Source organism: Cetorhinus maximus, chromosome 14, assembly GCF_964194155.1.
Source record: "Cetorhinus maximus chromosome 14, sCetMax3.hap1.1, whole genome shotgun sequence".
NCBI classification, from domain to species: domain Eukaryota; kingdom Metazoa; phylum Chordata; class Chondrichthyes; order Lamniformes; family Cetorhinidae; genus Cetorhinus; species Cetorhinus maximus.
In genome coordinates, this window is record NC_135892.1 from 73792174 (window position 1) to 73814840 (window position 22667).

General features: G+C 41.0%; 1 protein-coding gene and 1 long non-coding RNA gene across 7 annotated transcripts in view; one reads left to right on the forward strand and one right to left on the reverse strand.

Annotated features, from left to right (window-relative positions):
* gpatch2 (G patch domain containing 2) overlaps window positions 1–22667 on the reverse strand; it is a 287662-nt gene that overhangs the window by 146313 nt on the left and 118682 nt on the right. The window contains exon 7 of one of the 6 annotated variants that reach the window (XM_078557085.1): window positions 9834–9866. The exons of the other annotated variants lie outside the window; for them this stretch is intronic. Within the exon in view, the coding sequence (XP_078413211.1) occupies window positions 9849–9866 (18 nt within the window). The 3' untranslated portion in view covers window positions 9834–9848. Of the gene's footprint in view, window positions 1–9833; window positions 9867–22667 lie in introns of those variants that run through there. 6 annotated transcript variants of the gene reach the window in all.
* The window catches only part of LOC144689731 (uncharacterized), a 104936-nt gene that overhangs the window by 40839 nt on the left and 41430 nt on the right, over window positions 1–22667 (forward strand). The window lies entirely within an intron of this gene.

The following is a 22667-nucleotide window of genomic DNA, read 5'->3' on the forward strand; positions in this document are numbered from 1 at the left end:
ACCCCCCCAATGGGGGGAAAATTCTCTCCCATATTTCCATCTTTGATAATGAGAACATTACAGGATGTAGACTCAGTCCTTGCTACCAAGAAGGCTTTAGAATGCTCAGGGAAAGAAGTGAAATGAAGAGTACAGTTGAGTGAATGAGAATAAGGCACAGGAGGAAATAGGCCTGTACTCCAACTGATTGTCTAGCTCTCTGCTAGTTTTGGGTGAATTTTGTTTTCTGTTGTAGTTCCAATTTCAGCCCTAAAAAACCAAATTATCTCCTTATCCTTAATTAGAAATTATGGCAGAAATCCACACCATATATATTCAATCCTTAGGTATTAGATACAAAAGACTAAAGTAGCCACCTGCAAGAAAGAATGATTTTGTAATGGTCATGCAATTTGAAGCTTTGCACTTGTCAATTTTAAAAACTAAACAACAAAATTCAAGTCTACATTTCCATCATCAAATACAATAGGAAGAGTCAAACATGAAAAGAATGGAGAAAACAGGCAGGCGGTGAAGGATCCGGAAAGCAATGACTCACCATGGGATGAGAGGTCAGAAACAAATCTGTGGGAGATGTAACAGTAGAGAAAATGAGCAAGAATAAAGAAACAGAGTAATAGGGATAAAAGGCACATAGGGAAAGTAAAAGGCATATAGAAGAAAGGAGGAAAAGTTGGAAAAGGTTTACAAAAAAGGAAAGGAAAATAGCCAGAGACGGAGATAATAAAGATAAAATAAAAAGGCAAGTGAAGAGGACACTCAGCAGAGTGCATATCTCTGCCACGATGTGTTAATGTTATTACAATTACACACCTCTTCCTTGCGACTTTTCCCTGCCTGGTTGATGCTCTGTAACTACAAAGCTGAAAAAAGAACTGAAAAAAATAAATATTTTCATTAAGAGCTTCCATCTCACTGAGGTGGCTTCAGGCCAATCCATATCCAACAACCTGCTCTGAAAACTCTGCTCACATTTTGACACCCGTGACATATTCCACCATAGCAGCTGAGTACAGTTATCTTTGCAGCACTGTAATAAAATTAAACTATATCAGTAATCTTATTCCCTGAGGTCATGTTTTAAAATGCATATAAAAAAAACTTTAACATGTCAGGTTTGGTTTACTTGTGGATTGCAGAACTATTAATTTTTATAATCTTTTAACACTCTTCACACAAACATTTGAAAGACTATAATTTGGAGAACAATGCTCTAAAAAGTCAATTCACCCTATCCCCCAATCTTAATAAATCCTTTAAAAAAATTTCAGGATCCAGATCCACATCTTTGCCAAAAACTAATCAATTCTTCCTTGGACCATACCTTATCCGCATACCAAATTTTGTTGAAATTCCTCAATATGTTTTTTTGAGATCTATTGTTTACAGACAGGCTAACACATTACCTCCACCCACCTTCAGTGGCAGAAGTAAAAAAGAAAAAGAAGGACACGATGTGTGAAAGCCAAAAAGGAAAAGAGGGGTAAGAGCCAAAAGGAACTAGCGAGTGTCAAACAAGAGAAAGTTATGGCTATTGAGACACAAATTTACTTTTCATTTTGCTTATGAGCAATGCCATGGGACATTGACTGGAATGACTTTAATTGCCGCAGCCGATTATCTATGCCACAATTAAATTTTATCCACTAATTGTCATACCAAATGTTCTAGTTTTATGCTACAAAGGAAAACAATGAACCAATTAATTTATTCTCTGTCTCCTATCCTTGCTTGAAGTCAGCTGGATCACACATTCTAGCTGTAGTAATATGTTTTCCTGTTCTCTGTGACTCAGTTATCATCATATTGAAGCCACAATCTACAGAACCATGCCTCCACTTAAAAGTTGTAAGATCCTATGCAACATTATGCATTATAGAAATTATTTCATTGTGGTACAGTTATCTTTATAGCACTGTAATAAAATTAAACTATATCAGTAATCTTATTCCCAGAGGTCATTTTTTTATATGCATATAAAAAAGCAGCTTTAACACGTCAGGTTTGGTTTACTTGTGGATTGCAGAACAATTCATTTTTATAATCTTTTAACACTCTGCGCACACATATTAGTAAGGCTATAGTTTGGAGAACAAAGCTTCTAAAAGTCCATGGCATAATTACCCAATAACAAGTTCATCCAATGTGATACAAAAGCAAAATACTGTTATCCACTGAGATGTTGCTTCTGAACATTTTTTTGTGAAGTGTCTTCCCTTTTCTATAACTCTTATTCTCTTTCATTTGGTTTGTCTCCTTTTGTTGCTTGTCATATACCATGTCCCTCCTTTTTTCTAAATCACATGCTTTCTCATCTCTTTGCTGAAAAAACATTCTCTATTTTTTTCCTGCCCTGTTTGTCCTCTCTTCTTCTCTCTATGGCACCTTACTGATTCTTTACCGATTTACTCAATTTCCATTTTCTAACTGTGTAAATTAATAGTTAAATTCATGCTGAGTGGTATCTATCAAAAAATGACATAAAAGCAGGTGGAACCAAAAAAAGCAAGCATAACAGGTTGAAATTTCTCTAGTGATGCCAGGACTATTCTAACTTCAAAAGGCAGTTTCTAAGCAAAGAAGACAAATTAAGAAATTAAAAATAAATTGTATGCAAGTTAAATGCACCTGTAGTCATTAATAGCTGATGACTTTACGTGAAAATGCCAGGCAACGTGTCAGGTCAGGGTGGATAATGGGGCTGAGATGGGGTAGAAAAAGATAAAGGGCAGACATCAGGGTAAAGCAGTGAAAGGCCATCTGGAAATTCTTGAGCTTATACTCTCACTCTTTCACCATATTCCCTTCCCTGTTCATTCTTTCTATTCTGCATGCTGCACAACTTTGCTTACAAAAAGAGATGATCATGGAAGCCCTCAAAGGCAGCAAAGGGATTAGCAAGAAAAGCATTAACAGCATGAAGATGGCAGGAAAAGAGATGAATGAACTCCAAGAAAGTGAGCACCAAGTCCATGATGCAATTATAACTCAGGCAAGATGAAGGCACAGCTTCAAATCTGATAACTCTTTGTTTAACTTGAAGTTTCTGTCCTAAACAGAGATTACAGAGAAGCTGGGAGTGGGGGACTGAGGTCTGCAGACCAATCAGATGACTGGAAATGGACAGAAGGGAGAGAGAATTTATTTTAGTTAAAAATTGCTTATAGAATCTGAAATACTGTTGGAAGGTGTCAACTCACACTTATACACACACACACACACTTCAAATGTAATTCCCTGGCTCTGAAGTGTTTTGGAACATCCTAAGGAAGTGAAAGGTCCTATATAAATACATAATCTGTCTTAAAAACAAGTATCACCTACTCCCTCTAAATGTAACATATACTCCCTTATGTTTGGCTCAGGGTAGGATTGCAGCAATTTGGAATTGAAGACATAAGAAATGTGAACGAAAAGTGACAAAATTGCCTAGGGAACAACTAGTGGGAAACAACTGAAAATGAATGATGAAAATCCTCAATATTCAGTACGATGATCCTACCACTAAAATAATGGATGAGATGAACCAAATTACAACTAATTAAAAAAAAACTGCTTGTTATTTATTCCTCAGAAAATGAAATTTGTAAGTCACAAAATAAGTTAACTTAAGTAAATAAATTACAATTACATGATTAAAAATCACTATAAGTTTGTCTTTTATATCTGAGCATCTTCATTCCTGAAGCAGTACTTTTGACTTAGTGATAGCATTCCTGCATCTGATCCAGAAGACTCAGGGTTCGAACCCTCATCAACTTAATCCCAGCAAGTAGAAGCTAAAGCTGCGTTTCTGAATTCTGAGTTGACACCCTGTGGGATATTTGCATCTGGTGGTGTCCCCCACTTATCTTGAGGGCTGTGGGAGCCCATAAAACCCTTCCGCCATAAAAGATTAAACTCCTTATTGGCTGGTATAACAATAGTGATGCCCAATGAAAAAAGCATTTTATGTAGCAGGTTTTTAAACTGTTAGCGAACTTGGAAATCCTTCTATCACTTCACATTATTATCCAGGGTAAAAGTCAGAAGACATAAAAATAACAACAATCTTTATTCATGTTTTACTTGAAAGTGCCAGCCTTTCTCAAAAGCCTGGTGTTGAACTTGATATTTTTGACTCGGGCTAGAACAAAGGCTAACAGGCATAGGGTTAGCTGAAGACAAAGCCTGCACAGTTAACACCACTCAAAAAAAATCTCTTCTATGGCTCCAAGTAGAGTTGATTTGAAAAAGACTGGCTGCAAAATATGTTCAAAACAGTGGTCGTGGCTTTAAATAACTATCTGTTAATTTCAAAGGGAGCTGTCAGTCAAACACGTAACAGTACCATTCGCACAGAATATTTGCATACTATTTGAAATGATTGCCCTGTGCTCCTGAACACTTCTTTTTCAGACAAACTGAATGATTATTACAACAAAATATAACAAAACAAGCTGAAACATTTTTCTCTGTCTGAAGTTTGTTTTTAACTCCTTAAATCTGTGGCAGTACAAGCTCATGCTTTAGAATGACACAAAGGAACAGATAATAGTAGCCATTAGGCTTACAAACAGGACAGTATTTTATCTGTGGCACGCTGTTCCCAACGGCTGAACTGGAAGTGGGGCAGCACTTCCACTCTCGTGTCAGGAGCCAGCTCCCATGCGATTATAGTTAAAATTTAAAGTGCAGGCCGTGGGCACGGGAGACACTTGCAATCGCATGGCAGGAGAAGTTTTTCATTTATGAAATTCTCCATCAGCTGACAATGCAGCACGTATGGGCAGACTATAAACCAGCTTCCTGGACAAACAGGGAGGCTCTGCGTCACGGCCACAAACTTTCTGTCCAACTCCATTGATATTAACATGAGACTTATTGAGAGCATAAAGGTAAATTGTAAATTTTCCACTTTACATTGGTTTCACTTTACTCATGTCTGTATCTTCATCATTTGTTGGGAATAACTTAGTCAGAGAGTTAAATGTGCTGGCACACCTCGTGGTAAGAACACATTGATGGTTAAAGGGGAGTTAGGGCCATTTTCTTTAACAAAAATAAAAATAGCTAGAAAAACTCAGCAGGTCTGACAGCATCTGCAGAGAGGAATACAGTTAACGTGTCGAGTCCATATGACTCTTCATCAGAACTAAGGGAATATAGCAATGAGGTGAAATATAAGCTGGTTGAGGGGGGTGGGACAGGTAGAGCTGGATAGAGGGCCAGTGATAGGTGGAGGCAAAGGAGAGATTGCCAATGATGTCATAGACAAAAGAGCAAAGGAGGGTTAATGGTGGTGATATTAGCTAAGAAATGTGCTAATGGTGACATTAAGGGTAGAAAGCAGGACGAGCAAGTAACAGATAGCCCTAGTGGGGGTGAGGTGGGGGAAGGGATCGAAATAGGCTAAAAGGTGGAGATGAAACAATGGATGGAAATACATTTCAAAATAATGGAAATAGGTGGGAAAAGAAAAATATATTTAAAAAATATAAATAATTGGAAAAAGGGGGGATCGGAAAGGGGGTGGGGACGGAGGGGAGAGTTCATGATCTGAAGTTGTTGAACTCAATGTTAAGTCCGGCAGGCTGTACTCAATGCCATTTTCTTTATCCTGGAAGAAACAATGTTGTGCTTTTGCGTTTACTCTTTATTGAATGCTCATATTAGTGTCTAGAGTTGTATTTGCCACTCTGTGGGACATGGCTAAACTTGAAGGCGTAGCTGGCCTTCCCCTCTATGCATTGTAAAGGAGGCTGTCCAAGATCACTATCAGCGGAGGTAACTGATTGTGGGTGAACTCAAATCCCTATAAGGATGGTGCAGGGTCTAATTTCTTAGTCATGGTAGGCTGATTGACCTATGCCGAAGACACAGAGTTGTTGGGACCAGTATTAACCACTGCATGTGTGAGATAAAGCTCTGTTCCCCATAATCTTCTAGACGGCAGAGGACGCAGGTTCAGAGGTAGCTCTGCCAGGGAGGCTAGCAAGAATTGGTCTACATTCCAAGTAGGCAATGGAACAATGGTCATATAGATGTTTCACTCTTGGGCGAATCTAGTCTACATTAAGTTATCCCTGGTATCCCATGCACTCGTCTCTATGGCCCTGGCATCCGGTAAAAGCTCATGCACATTCATGGCCTCCTCCTCAGGCACATCCAATTCATCCTCATCTGAAAAGAAATGCTGCTTCTCCTGCTCCTCCTGTTGCAATGGTTCTCCGCAGTGCATGGTCGCATTGTGCAGTGCACAGCAAACCATGACTATTCATGATACTTTCTGTGGTGTGTAATACCTTCCAGGCTGGTCAAGGCAGCAGAAGCACATTTTCAACAAGGCAATGGTTCGCTCAATGATGGCTTTGCTGGATGCTTGAGCTGCATTGTAGTGCTCTTCCGCTGTGCTCTGGGGATGACTCACTGGTGTCATCAAACAGGTCCAGGATGGATAGCTCTTGGCACCCAGCTGTCAACCTGGGCTGGCCTCAAAAAGCTCTGGGACCTGCAAAATGTAGGAGTCATGATAGCTCCCGAGGAAACAAACAAAGGCATGCATGATTCTTTGCCTGTGGTCAGTGGCCCGTTGTATATTCAATGCTCCCATGGGGAGCTCGAATGGTCACGAGTACAGTTGATAACCCGTTGCACTCTAGGGAAACAAGCGATGGCCACAAAGCCCAAGACCCTTGCCACCTGTGGAGTAATTGATGAATTCATTTGCACAATGGAAGAGGGCATTGATGATCTCCCTTCTGTACCTGTGTGTGGCAGCCTGTGAAGTGCCACATATGTCGCCCATGGAGCCCTGGAAAGCAACAGTGGTAAAAAAAATTGAGGGTCACAGTCACCTTGAGGGCCACTGGAATGGGGTTCCCACAAAATCCACATGGCTGCAGGTCTTACTGCACAATCCCACATATTTTAGTGGCCAGTTCTTGGGAAGGCCTCAGTCCTCTCTGGCATTGCCATTTGCAGGTAATTAGTTCTTGTCCTGAGGATGTGATGTCGCAGCAGTGCCCATCTTCTGGATGCCTTCCCTGGATGGCTGCATCCTAACCAACCTCCTCCTCTCACGCTGCCTGCTTCTGGCACTGCGACCTCTTTTGTTGACTGGCAAAAGCCCTCCTTTGTTGCATCCTCTCCTCCTGCTCCCGAGGTTGCAGGAATATTGGGCAATGAGACCCACAGGTATTTCAGCGAATGAACTGTATGAAGGGGGACAATGATACCATGACATGTGTATCCATGAATTTCATCCATAGAACTGATGATCAGTGAAATTTTCAACTCCTTCATTGTCCACAACAAAACTCCACCCAACCCACACTGGGCTCCTCCCATTTCGATTTCCAATCCTGACACCACACATGCTTTTAGAGACATTACAAAAATGGTACTTGTAAAGTTTGTGCTAGGACCAGTCACCCTCCACCTTCCTCCTGTCACCTTCATGCTTGTTCATTTTTCCCTTGGACCCTCCCAACATCATTTTCCTCTATAACCCTTCAATCATTTCACCCCCCCCTTTACCCTGGACCCTGTCACCCACCAACTGGAAATGCCATCTACCCCCGCCCTGAACCTACACCATCCCTGTCAACATTCACCCTCTGATCCTAGACCCTCCCCACATCATCCATAGAGTTTTTGTTAGATCTCATGATCTGCCCGACAAGTCCTCAGTTATCCCAACCTCAGTCTGGACCAACCACCCACCCACCCTGCCCCCTCCAACCCCCACTTCTGAATTGACTTCCTCCCTGGCTGTGAATGTTCCCTCTGCCAGCTAACACCCTGATGGACTCACATGTGGACCGTACTGACTCCGCCCTTTAGGTTCCTCAATTTCTTACCTTGACTGACTGTACCCACCACATCTGCCCGCCAGGTCCTTCCCACTTCATTCCTCCATGCCCCCGACCCCACCTTCTGTCCTCCCTTGGATCCCTCTTACATTGCTCCATGCCCCAACCCCACTATACACCCACCCCCCGCTCACCCCAGACTTGCCCTCCATGCAAGCTGCCATCCTCCTGCTCCCCTCCTTTGCGCTGTAGAGTTCAACAAAGAAAACCGCTGACCTCAGACACAACTGCACAAAGCCGGCTGCTGCACGCCACATTTAAACTAACATGAACCAAGTGCCACAAGGTTTCCATGCACTGCTGATTTAATCTTGAAGGTAGGATGCAATTACAAAAGTTTTAATATAATGAGTATTCATGGAATGCAAATATATTACAAGTAGGAACCTGCCAAGGGACAGTGTGAGGCCTGGCCCATCACTGCCATGCCGCTGACTTAATCTCTGCATCTCAACCCACCACTGGAAAACTGAAATTTCAGCTCCTAAGCCCACCGCATTTCCTGCTCTTGCAGGCCCCATAAAATATCGCCTACAGTTTGTGTTTTTAATTAAAGAAATTATTGCACAAAAGTTTTTTTGTGTGCAGGCTATTTTTGTAGGGTTTTGAAGATTTCATTGGGTGACTCGATTTGAGTTTCGTGAGCTAGGCATGGTTCTGGATCATAGCAGCTTTGTCGATGGAAGAAGGAAGAAGCAAACAATAATGCAGTAGGTATAAATTCCAATGTTATACTGCCCTTTGTGTGGAAGTGTTTCCTAATATCTTTCCTAGCCCGCATTTTAAAATGATGTCATAAGGTTATGGAAAGAGAGAGAGAGCAGGGCTTAAGGCATTTGTATTTTTATTGCTCTAGCAAACAGGCAACACAGGGCAGATGGGCTGAATGGTCTGCTGTGCAACTTTGTGGTTATAAAGTTATGAGGATTAATGCACCAATCACAATCAGGAAGCACAAAAAGAAACAGAGATAAACACACAGAAGAGCAGAAGGAAAGGGCAATCGAGAAAGAAAAAGAGTGAAAAAGACAAATACAGGAACAGAGATACACACAAAAATTACATTTAGAATGAGAGACAGACATAGAAGTAGAGACAGCGAGACAAATAGACCATGAATAAAATGCGAATGAGAGCTTCATTATAATAGCAATGGGTTGTGGTCTTTACAACACACAAAATGCTTTATTTATGAATTATTTTCACATCACTCGAAAAGTGGTAGGGATGGGAAGCTTGGTTTAAAAACAGCAAGTCCGATCTGAACGGCTAGCTTCACCGTCAAAAGAAATCTGGACTTACTTCAGAAAAGATTAGTTATTGCAGGTTTTTAATTCAATAAATGCAATTACCTCGGTCCCTGCTTTCCCTCTGAACTGCAAGGGAACAGGTGCTTACACATAGAAAATTCTGCACAGTGAATACGCATTTCACTCAGGAGGGAAAGAACCAAGAACTACATTTGGAACAGATTGGGATATGTCAGGTTAAATGCATTTTTGACAGGTGTTGAACAATTATATGTATAAAATATTTTTGTTGCAATTTTTTATGTTTTTATATGTTAGTTATGTTGTAAATTGTATTTTTTTCTCATGTAGTTGTCAAGTTGAGGGAAAAGGGTGGATTTATTTTCAATATGTTGTGAGCAATTTGAATAGTTTACACATGATGTTTTTAAGAAATTTCCATATGATAGAATTACAATTAAGAAACCTGCTTTTCAGCTAGATTCCTTGCAGCTTTATGAATATGTAATTTTAGACAATCGAATTTAAATTTGACAGAAATGTATGCTTAAACGTATCCTTATGATTACATGTACGGAAGTATGATGCCTAAAGTGGATTTCAATAGTGGGGTACGTTCTATGATTTGACAGCTCACTGAAAGGGATTTGGCAATGCTCAGCAAAAAACGTAGGGATCTGCAAGCACGAGAGGAGAGTCAAGGGATCTGGCAGCACTGTTGAGTGTGAGATTTCTTCCTAAGACGTTAAGTTTTCATGTGAAACTTGAGTGCAAAAAAAGCTTGTTAAATTAATTTTATTTTTGTACAATTTGTAAAAACAAGCAGAAATCATTAAACACTAAGACAAAATGCAATATTTGTACTCAAATATAAAAACATTTTCTGTAAACAATCCAAGTATAAATGACAGAATATACAGGTGGCACAATGACACCATTACTCACTTCCTTTTTTGCCTCACTTAGTTCTGTTCAAATAATAAAAAGTAAGCACTTTCTAAATTTAATTCTGAAACTTTAAATCTGAAGAAACTAAACAAAATTAATTCTGCAGCTTATTACTGGTATGCTATAAATACAGTCTTGCTGTAAAACATGTTTAAATTTTCACAAAATGATCAATTGCCCAGTGTTACTCTAGTGTGCCCAGTGTGCCATGTTCGAGCCGTCAATGGATCCTTTAGGATCTTCACAGGGACTCTCTCATTGTATGGTCTTGTGGGGATAATGGTAATTTATCTCCAAGAATAGGCCTATCTTAAGTGGTTTACATTAAAATGTACTTATTACAAAAAAACTCATGTTTTTCCTCCATACTAATAATAGAAGGAAATAACTTGCATTTAAACAGCACCTTTCACGACCTTAGGTACCTTAGTGTTTTAAAGCTATTTTGAAGTACTTTTGAAACGTAGCATTGAGAAAGTGACCAGATAATGTTTTTGGTATTGTGAGTTGATGAATAATTTTTGGCCAGGACCAGGAGACATTCCTGATCTTTGAAAAGTTCCATGGGATCTTTCACATCCAACTGAAAGGTTGTGTGGCCTCAATTTACCGTCTCATCTGAAAGACCTGGATTTTAGCCTGGAGGTGAGTTCCAGGTCAGGTGGGGTAAGTGGGTAGTGAAGTGGCGGAAGTGGGGAGGCAGACACTGTTATGTCATCTGGAATTCAGAGATGTTTTAAAGTTTCTTTCTGTGGGGCTTCTGCCCACTGACAGCCTGATTAACAAGCTAGCAGCCTTTTGGTGGGAAGCCTGCTTCACAGAGCCAAAGGCTATCAAAACAGCCAAATATAAATTATACACCTAAATATAGGGGGAGTGAGAAAGATTGTGGTCAAGATAGGAGAGTGAGAGGGATCGTCGCTGGGGGTATTGTTGGGTGGGTGTCCCAATTGTGATAGGTCGATGGTAGTCTGCGGGGGACCCGATCTTTTGGCAGGGCTCTGTGGTGGTTGGAGAGGGAGATGGAGGAGCACATAGATGGTTTGGGGGATGGGGGGGTATGGTTGGGTGTTGTTTACTGGGTAGTTTATTGGGTCTGAAGAAAACACTCTCGATGTAAAGGTGCTAAGGTGCCTTCCTCATGGATTCAGCCCTTCTTGCCTCTTTTAAGCTGCAGAGTTTCCCATAGGCCTGGGAAAATTGCCTGTCTGTGGTTAAAAATATAATGACTGTTCAAATGAAGGCATACAGCCTCATTTAAATATTACAATGATCAATTTATGTCCTGTGAGTGGGTTGGTTGCCCATCTCTCGTTCTGCTTGCATTAAAATTAGAAGTGGCCTGGTTTGAGGCAGGTTTGGTTCCTGTTCTAGATGTTTTACATTTTAACCTCTGAGTTCAGATTCAACCTTTAGTCTCCACAAGGACTGAATAGTTGTCAACCCTACTAATGATGTCATGAACAGTCACACCTGAGATAGGTGGATTGGATGAGACTACATTACTCACTTGTGTTGGTTCTCTCACCGTCTACCACAAGCTAAGTCTCAAGGCTAAGTACTTCAGAATGTGGGCAATTCGCTCAGCAGTGGCATTGGTGAATGATATTGATACCCTCCACTCCCCCAGGAGTACCTTTTGTAACAGGTAGTACTTAACATGCAGCAGTACTGATTTGTCAGCAAAGGGTGATATTCAACCATTGATTTACCAGCTGAAAGAAGGTGTTAGGTGATAATCAGCACAAGATTTCCTTGTTCATGTGCATGTGTGTCAATCAGCATGAGGACTGTATTGGCAGCTCAAACGGGTCTAGTGTCCATCGTTCAAACTCACTATGAGACACAGAATGAGCCGTGTCCTCACAACACTAAAATTCTGCTTGCATTTTAAAAAGGCTGCCGTTGACAGCTTTTTGAGCAGCTAATGTGGGAAGATGCTTAGAGATAGTTGGCAACTTCACTAGTTGCCCATAATCAGTCATTTATGTATTTTAATATGAAATAAACATTTTGTTTGGCTTTATTATTTGGCTTTTATTTTGTGAGCTTGGTTGAAGCATTGCTTGCCTTTACGCGGTTCTCTTCAGTTCATTCTCCATAAAGAAAGAAAAATGCACTATGCGGGAGGTGCTCCAAAATTTCAGGGATCAACATATGAAGCAACAAAACAACAACTTGCATTTATATAGCACCTTTGACATTGAAAAATGTTCTGCGACACTTCACAGGGCAAGGATGTAAGTTAGAATCACTGGCCATGCTATTGTTTAATTAAATTAATCGATGTGAGAGAATATCTTGGGTAAGACACAAAAAAAAGTCTCGACATTGCCCAATATCTATTCCTTTACTGCCCCATCTCCATCAACAGAGGGAGTAAATTACATGAAGCAAGAATACTACAGACTGGAACAATTAGAGTCTCCTGTTGGGTGGTTTAACACATTTCACAATAATTTAATTAATCATGCTAGATTATCATAAATAAAATACCTTAAACATTGTTATAATTGACCAAATGTCTTGACTTATTTTGTGGTGGTTGTCTCTGTTAGTCACAACATAAACATTTCATTATTTTTAAAAATATTGCAAATTTATTTTCTGAACTATTATTGCATAAATTAATCATAATTTGCAAGAATTTTCTGTACAGCAATATCTTTAACCATTTAAAAGTTAATTTTCTTACTAATTTTTCTCCTTACTACTAATTTTACAAATTATTTATCTTTTCATCTTATTAATTTTGATCTCTTTTTTTTTTACCTGCCTTTCTTTTTCAATGTCTTGTCACTTTTACCATTTCTCACTGCAAATATTCTCTATAGGCATATATGGGCTGACAAAGAGCCAAGGTGAAAATAAGGCTGCTGTTCAAATGGCTGCATAAGTATTCAGCTAGGGGAAGGAAGAGAGGCATCGGTATACAGAACTGGTTAAGTTCCAGACTATTTCGGCTGGTAAAAGGCTATTCAAATCTTGCACCTATTTCATTTACAGTAAGTTGCAGCGGCAGTGTTATAATGTAAATATTTGACAGTCTTGTGACTAATGGATTACAGATAATTTTCCTGAATTTCAGAAATCAAGATCAATTAAAGATTTAACTGAAACCCCAATGACAAAGGATAGCAGGTAAATTGAATTCAACAGATCCTTTATTCCTTGCCCCTCATTTTTAATAATTCTTCTCAAACCATGATTTGTGCAAACAGCATTTAATATAGTGGTTAATATTTCCATTTACGACAAACAGAATTTAAAATCTATTTTTTCCCCTTAATTATAGCATAATTATGAAATTTAGACAAAATAAACAATGAAAGCATAAAAGTCAAATTATTTATTTTTAAAACATATTCAATAGGCCTATTAACTGCTATTTTATAGAATTAAGTACTATTTTTAGAAGGTAGAGATTCAGTCATATAATAAAATCCAGTTTTGATGCAAAATTTAGGTTGTAACTTAATTTGCTACTTGGATTGAAAAAGCAAGATGTTCAATTATTAAAGTTAACAAAATCATATTACGACACGAAAGCAAGAATCTTTCATTTGGTACCACTGTAATTATAGTGTATGAATTGTCTAGCAAGATAAAAATCTTTAACCTGTACATTACAAAAGAGCCATTCTAGCGAAATCCTGCCTATAGTACCAGAAGAAGGTAATAAAAAAAGAATGATTGGCTCAGAGATTTGAATCAGGTCATTTGCTAAAGAAAATTAAGATTCTGAAGGAGTTGAAGCTTGCCTGAAGGTCATCAATTAAAAAAAACACTGCATGGAGCTGAGGGTTAACTAGAAACTTAAGAAAAGAATTGTTTCCATAACTTCAGGCAGCGCATTCTTTAATCAATAGCCTTCAAAAATGTTCACAGTTTCTTGTTAAAGCTGGGAGCTGGCAGGTAATGGTTGTTTTATACAGTTATAAGAGCTTAGAAACTGAGGTATTGTGTTTCACATAGTTTTCAACATCACTCATATAATTTTATACAGGTTGTGTTTTAAAATGCATTTGCTTGAACTTAGCTCAACAGTTATTTACTTTTCATTATTCTCTTAAGTTGAATTTTTGCAAATTCTTGCTTGGAGCATTAGGTTAGATAAACCAGATTTTTACTTATAGATGTGCAACAGCAGTCCATTTTCATTTAGGGCCAAATTTAACAGCCACTCATAGTCAATAATTCAAAATCTAGCCTTTGGTGAACACAAATTGCTTTAATATGGATTTAGTTTAGTATACTGAACTGATTATACTATAGAATGAATAGTGGGAGAATGTATATCTGGAATTCCTCAGTTGGTGAGATTCCAGTATCAAGCAGGCCACTATGTAAAGTGCAACATAGAGATGAGGCCATCCGTGCAGAGAAGATCCTTCTAATTCAAAAAAAACACTGGTGGATACCTTTTTATGGATAGTTCAATAACATAAAGATATACTTAAGTACAGTAGATTAATTTTCAAATAAGTCACTATGCCTGGTATTTGGGTCCCTGGCCTCATTTCCATGAAGCAGGCGCGCAGCAGTGAGAAAGACAAGCTTGGCGCAGCTGAAAATTGGGTCACTGCAACTAACAGCAGACCTCGGGTAAATGAGGTAAGAGAATGGCAGAAGCAATCACTGGGTGATGGTTGGATAGCCAGACCTCATTCCTGGGGCAGGGGATGTGTGTGTTTGGGGGCTGAGTAAATCACTGTCTTGGAGAGCAGCAGGTCCATGATCTCTAAATATGGGGTCTAAAGGAGCGCTTTTTTGTTTTGAAGAGCATCTGCTTATACCCTTTGTAGCGTCAAAAACTATGATAATGAAATCAAGAACACTAGCAAATAACATCTCAACTCAAAACTGCATCAGAATATTGGTCTAAACACATTCTATCATTTTAGAAAAAAATTCAAACAATGAAATAATGGTAAGTCGGGGTAAAAAATTCCATAAGATGCTAGAATATGCACATGCACATCCATAGCTTGTCTCTATAGGCTCATACTTTTGCTGGAGTTTAATGAATTTAGTTTCACCTGACCCTCACTTTCAGCTGTTCAAAGCTTAGGTCAAAGATGGAATCCAATTTTTCATGAGATAATTTTTTTTTAGGGAAAACAAACCTGGTCCAGGACCTCAGCTGATGAATGAATGGAAAATAAATTTTAAAATAACATGGGCAGAATTTTCCATTTTGGGTACTAAGTCTGGTGGCGGGCGGGGAAATCAGCACGATTCCCATTGGGCAGCTGGGTGGGTAAACATATGCAATCTTCTGCTTTTGAGCTCATTAATTATGCATCCTCGAGGAGCTCGGCAAATCTCGTGGTAGGGTGGGCAGAAAATTGCCCACTCCGCCGTTACCTCTTGGGGACAAAGGTCCTGGTGTCATATTTAAATGGCACCCGGACAGACATTCATTGCAGGCCAGGAGCTCCTCACTACTCCTACAGAGTCTTTGAGGCTGCAGCTTGTACTGGGGAAGTCGGCAGATGTGAGCAACCACATCCCAGGACATATGAGAGCACCTCCAGCATTGCATTTTGCTCACCTCTGGATAAGAGCATCCTGGTGATATACCCATGGTCAGGCCAATGCTCGGGATTGCAGTGTTCCATATTCGCCAGAATCTTGGCCTTATAGAGGCCCCACTCCCTCTTGCTGCTCAGGCTTTTGCTCCTCCTAGCCCTGTGCCAACCTGCGATGAGCCCTCCTTCTCCTCACCTGGATGAGAGCCATTACCAAGGCAAGGTTGCCTGCAGCCTGCATCATCGACGCCTCAGTGCAAATGAATTGAAGTAATACATTAAGTGAGCATGTCCTTTACAGGTTTCTCTCCATTTCAAAGCCAGAAGGCAAGTGCTAATCCCCTTACCTGGCCCCTGTCCGAACATGGCATCCCTACCCCTTTCAGGTAAAGGACATGCTGGAGGACCAGAGATGGGTGTTCCTCCCGTTGCATATGGAGTCATTGCTCTTTGACCAGGGTGATGACAGCCATGTGCAAGAAGCCTCAAACGGACACTTTTCCCATTGTCTCCACTCCCCTTGAAACTCTATAGACAGACCTTGGCAGTATAGAAAGACTAACTGCATGATCCTTTTGTCAGCCATGACCATTCACTTGGGAGGATGGAGGTTTGAAGTCGTGAATTGGCTGCCTTCCACCAGCTCCATGCCTCTTGGAGGCATTCACCACCCTCCCTCCCTTCTTCCCTGCCTCTGACTGCAGCCGATGACAAATGGCACAGAATGAATGGCAGCTCTACACCTTGCTGGGATCTTGATGTTATGAGACCCATGAGTCAGGAACAAACTTGCTGCGAAACAAGGAGAGGAGAACAAAAGCGAGCATCTTTGACATCCAGTTGCCTCACAATTATTAGGGTGTTCCTTTAGTCAGCCACATGTGCTGACCTTGAACTCCATCCACCCAAAAAGACCCTCCTCACACCTCAAGGGATCTCACTGACTGACTAACTACATGGTCAAGGTCAGTTTGGATAAATGGTGCATGTCACCTTTCAAACTCGCTCCATCATCTTTTACCCTCCCCCTGTCACCCACCAATTTCTCCCCATCACCATGGACTCACCCAGTATCACCATTCCTCTCCCCTTTGTCACTCTTGAACGTCCCACTGTTACCCTGGACACTATCACAGTCCACCTCCACATGCCTTTCCACCCCTCAGAACCGACACGCATTACCGTCCCCATGCTCATCCTGACCTTGCCCCCTCTCGTTATCCAATCCACTGTCTTGTCCCCCTCTGTAACCCACCCAATGAGATCTTCACCTAACAGACTCTCGCCTTGGACCTGCCACCCTATTGCATCTGATTACCCCCTCTGACTGTGACTGTTCCGTCCTATCACCAGTACCCTTAGTTCTCCCCGCAGGACACCTCTGTCGACATGACAACCCTGCCCTCTAAAACACTCCACCCCACTTTTCTGGACATTCTCACCCAGCCCCCTTCGCCAGACACTCTCTTCCACGTCTTCCTGACATTGCCCTCACCGGCATCCTCCTCCCTTTCGCTGGGCACTCTCCCCATCCATCCCCAGTAAGCCTGCCTCCCCTGTCCAACCTTCACTCTATCCTTCCACTCTAACCAGACCCCCACCCTTCCAGCATTTGTTTGCCTCCCTTGTCCAGCCTTGGTGCAGCGTTTGCTAACGGCACTCAACATGAGTGAAGTTATGCAAGATCCCCAAGAAGGAGAAAGCAACATCTACGGACCTCAAAGGTCATTGATGAGGTGAAGGTCGCCAGATGCACGCCACTTATATGCAGTCAGGAAACAGATCATTCTAATTATCTGCTGGCAGGGCGCTTAATTTGGAGGGGGAACGTAATTCCGGCGAGTTGGCCTTTTAATGAGCATTCAGGAGATGCAAATGCGGTTCCCAACACAGATCCGTGGAAAAGTCAGCCCGCCTTTGACCTGCCATCACAGTCGGGAGAACAAAATTCCAAACTAATTTTCCGCCAAAGGGAAACTGACTTTTTCCATCACGTCAAATTTAGTGCCCCTGCCCGCCACCATTCCTGCCACTGGTGGGAGCATAAAATTTCCCCCGTATCTTCTCAAAGCAAACTATTTGGATGGTGAACTCTTAACCAGCTTTGCGCATCCTCCATTTGTGCTCATTTCATGCCAGTAAATGTACAAGAATTAATTTTGGAATTCATATCATTAATAGTACAAATGACATGCCATTTGATACAGCCGAGCATGTTATCCTCTGTTCCTTATCTAAATATTGTTTCTCAGTGATAGCATCTGTCAGCACCTATGGGTAGAATTTTATGCAGCCCGTTGCGGTGGAAACCATGGAAGGCCTCATGCCAGTTCCCAGTGGCGGCAAAACCTCCCTTGACTAAGTCGGAGGGTGGAATTGACTGACATGGGATTTCCAACTGCTGGTGGCGCAATTTTAATTTGGCTCATTAGTCATCCATTATCCCTAAGCCCACTGCAATTTAGTGGGGCGAGACCCAAAAGACACCTATTTAAGGTGGTTGGCAGGACAAAAAAGGAAACCTTTTTTTGCGGAGTGATTAGTTAAGGTTCGAAATGCATTGCCTGAGATTGTGGCGAGGGACAATTGGGCTTTCAAACGGGAATTGGATAAGCACCAGAAGAGAAAATATTTGCAAGGCTACAGTGAAAGGATGCAGGAGAGGGACTAATTGAGTTGCTCTTTTAGAGAGCCGACATGGAGATGACAGGCCAAATGATCACTTCTAGGCTGCAACCGTTCTATGGTTCTATAAAGCATCCTGGGACGTTTCTTACATTAGCTATATAAATGCGAGTTGCTACATATGTTGCCTATTTTCCCTGTCTCCCCAATTGTAGCAGTTTCTGTTGCTCCCTGGTCATTTCCCTGATTCAACCTTCACTCTAAATTTTATACCTATTTCCTGATCAACTAGGAAGTCTTTTAATATCTCTCTTGGGAAAATAGAGGAACGAGTTGCATAATGCACACAAAATGAACAAAGAGGAAAATATAGTAATGGGATTATATACTATGCAAAATTGTTTAGCTTCTCTTCTGCAATATCTAGGCAGCACAACTTTGTTGAACATAGAAAATCAGATTCTATTTGCTTTTCATTGTACCTGCAGGAATTCACTGATTTGGGGATTTTGCTGAAGATCCTATTTTTAATCTTTCTGTTCTCTGTATATGGAACATTCTCTTACCGATTATCATTTGCAATTTTTTTCATATATGACATTTTCTTATTTTTGTTACAGTAGAATGCCAATTCATTCATCAATATTGAAGTTGTCTCATGTCTGAAAAACTGCACTGAGATTTCTCCAAAAGTACTTGTAGTGTTATGTCAATTCTTTTAAAAATGCAATTTGTCTAAAGAACTAGCACACATAATGCTATAATTTTATATCTGGTTGATTTTTTTTAACCATTTTAGTTTGATACTAGATTAACATTTTCAATATCTCAAATTATTTTGCAAATATATGCATGAACTTGTTTCTATGCAGGTAATTCAATGGACACAATATCCATGTTTGGCAATGTATATTGTAAGGCTGATATGGAGACTTCATGTTTAGATTCCATTGTTTATAATTGTGAATACATTGGCTGGGATTTTCTGGCCCTGACATGGCGGGAGTCGCCGTGGAGGTTGTGGCGGGCCAGCCAAAAGTCCACTAACTTTCGGCGGGACTGGAAGATTCCTGCGGCGGGCGGGGTCAGAAAATCCCAGCCATTATAACTGAAATGGATTTTGCATTGACGTGAAAGGTTTTAGTTTGTGTGTCTTTTTTTTTACATAAAGTGACATAACGTTGTTATTAAAGGCCTTTTTTTGCAAGCTGTTGATATAACCAGAGGCTGTTCTCCCTGAAGCATTATCATTAGACTGGAGCTAATCCCGATGCCTATAGGGAGGGGTATATTGGATCTGTTAGTTAATTTGCACACTTAACCATCGTGTTCTTGTATTTTTACTTTGCATGCTCTACAAGTGATAAAGTCTGCTTACTCAAAAAAGTGAACATTATTTGCCAAAGGATAAAAGTCCTACCATCAGAATATATAATAAGTTGTCACCTTGGAGCTCAATTAGCACTCATGTAAAAACCAGGCGTGTAAGGAGGAATGAGGTGCTGACATTATCTCTGCCAGCTAGATAATTACACCACCTTCATTTAGCAGTAGGGCAACACTACTGTAGCAACAAATTAACTCAAGCCTATTTGCAATTCATGGTGTGCTTCCTCATTTAATGCCATTTGTCTTACCCCAAGTGAACAATTTTCATTTTTTTTTGCTCCAGAAATGTAATAGCTCAGTTTGACTCCGAACATTACATCATCACCATCTTCCAGCTACACTGTAAAACACATTCCAGTACAATTAGATAACTTATTCCGGCTCCCTTTAAATGGAAAGTGATGGCGCATTATCAGCCCCATCATGCTGAACCCTTATCCGCCAGATGTCCTCTCCTCTCACCCTCTGGCTATTCTTTGTGTGAAAGAGATTAGTGCAATAGCACACTGTTTCACTGTATTAGTTGGCCTGTTCTATTTGCAGAGCCCTTTGTTGACACAAACTATGGAAAGTTGCATTTAAAGCAATAAATAATCTTTGTCAGCTAAAAGGGCATTGCAACAATATTCAGAACCTGGGTTTTGAATGAGGTACTGAATGCAGAGGCTAATGAAGTGGCTGAAAAATACTGTTTTTGAAAAGACAGGCTCTGTTGAAATCTCTACCCTTTTGCTGGTTTTGAAAAGAAACTCATGAATGCTCTGTTGAAAGTCACCCTTATCTTACGAGACTAGATGACCTGTGATAATCCTTCAGCCACTTTGAAATGGCATTTGCTTTTGCTCATTACACTTATATAAAAATAATCACATTTCCTGGTAAGTTTATGGCGATTTTTAAAAATTTAACTAAACCGATTGACAGTTTAAATGGGTGAGAGAACAAGTTGCCTTACCAAGCTTTATCTTACTGAAATAAATAATATCACAATATTTTAAAACATGGTAAGGATATAATGTGGACAGTTTTAAGGGGGAACCACCAAACATAAAATCTGTAGGCAAACTGAAAAGCCACTTATATTTACGCAAGGTTTCATACTATTATTTTGGTATTACTTATCAAGTAGGTGACCCAGAAGTTCAGCTGTTACACCTACCTGTAAGTTTACTCAAATCAAGGCAAAAAATGTATACTAGTTTGCAAGCAATCATATTTTTTCCACTTCCATGGCTATAAGATGTCATTGAGTCCTTATGACAAACAATGCAAAGTAGCTGGCACAACAAATTGCATTCAAACCAGGTATATTGTAATTCCAAAAATTATATATATTTATTAATTTAAAATAAAGGATCTTTGCTAAAGTGCAGCTGGTTGACTTTACACTTGCAAATGTTTCAATCAATCTATAATCAAGACTGCCCACATCCACCTCCATAACATCATCTGAATCAACCCCTGCCTCAGCTCAGGTGCTGCTGAAATCCTCATCGCTGCATTTTTTAACTTTGGACTTGACTATTCCAACACACTCCTGGTCAGCCTCCCATCTTACAGCTTCCATAAATTGGAACTCATCCAAAATTCTGCTACCCATACTCTAACTCTCACCAAGTCCCATTCACCCAACATCCTTTGCTTGCTGACCTACAGAGGCTTCTGGTTGAACAATGCTTGGATTTTAAAACTCTCACCTTGTTTTCAAATCTCTTCATGGCCTCGTCCCTCCTCATCTTGTAACCTCCTCCAGCCCTACAGTCCTCTGAGATCTCTGTGTTCCTCTAATTCTGGCCTGCTGCAAATCCCTGACTTTAAATCACCCCATGTGCTTCAGCTGCTGAGGTCCTAAGCACTAAAATTTCCTCCCTAAACCCCTCTGCCTCGTTATCTCTCTTTCTTCCTTTATGATGCTTCTTAACATTTAGCTCTTTGACGAAACATTTGGTCATCTGCCCTAATATCTCCTTAAGAGGCTGAGGGCGGAATCATCCCAGATTTGCACTGTGCGGTAGCGGGCGTGAAAAAATAGTGGATTCTCGCGCTGTATCGTCCCCTTCCCAGTGTGTCCAACCTCATTAATAATCTATACACGTCAGATCACTGGCAGGCGGGCTCGGATTTGACCACCACGTCATGACCTCAGTGCTTCCTCACTCTGGGCGCCATATTTAAAGCGCACCAGAGCACAGCCAACTTCATGTCTACAGACCAGGGCTGCTCCAGGAGACAGAAAGCAAAGGTGATGGCAACCCCCAAATTTAGCGACGCCTCTCTGGGGCGCCTGCTGGATGCAGTGGAAGGCTGCCATAATATCCTCTAGCCCTGCTCTGGCTGCATGAGGTCTGCCATAGTCACCAATCCGCCATGGGAGGCGGTGGCAGTGGCGGTCAGCGCCAACAAGCTCATTCCCCACAAGGAGTCAGGCCAGGGCCCTCGGTCACCTGAAGGGAGGAGGGGGCGACAGCTGGACACCCCTGGGTCATCCACTCAGGAATCTTAGAGGCTGTCCGTTCCCTCTGAGTCCCTTTGCCTGTGACCCTCAAACTTGTCCTCTGTCACCGCAGGGGAAGCAGCTGGCCCACAAGAGGTCAGCCAAAGTAAGCTGGGGCCTCCAAGGCCTCAGCTTTCCAGAGGATGCACAGCAAAGTCATCAGAGGCAACAGGGCCAACCATTGCACAGGCTGTCTCCACCCCTGCTACAGATGTCAGGGCAGCATTTAGAAGAAGTGGTAGGCCTAGAAAAGTTAAGAAAATCTGATCACAAGTGGTTGCACGGGTGAACACATTTTGTCACTTTATAATCTGAAAATATATTCACTTTCACTGAATAATGTGTAATGTTGTCTTTCAGCTTCATTTACAGGTTTTGTGAGTCCTCCCCTTGCATTCCCTCCCATTAGCAGTTCAGCTGCATGCAGCCAGACCACGAGTGATTTTGGTGGGAGTAGTGTGTGTGTGGCAGGGCCTTTCGGAGCCTTGTGCAAGCACATTCCCACGCACGCGGAACCTGCGTTAATCACACTCATCTCAATGTCCTGAGCATTTTCAATGCTGCCTGCTAGGGTTCT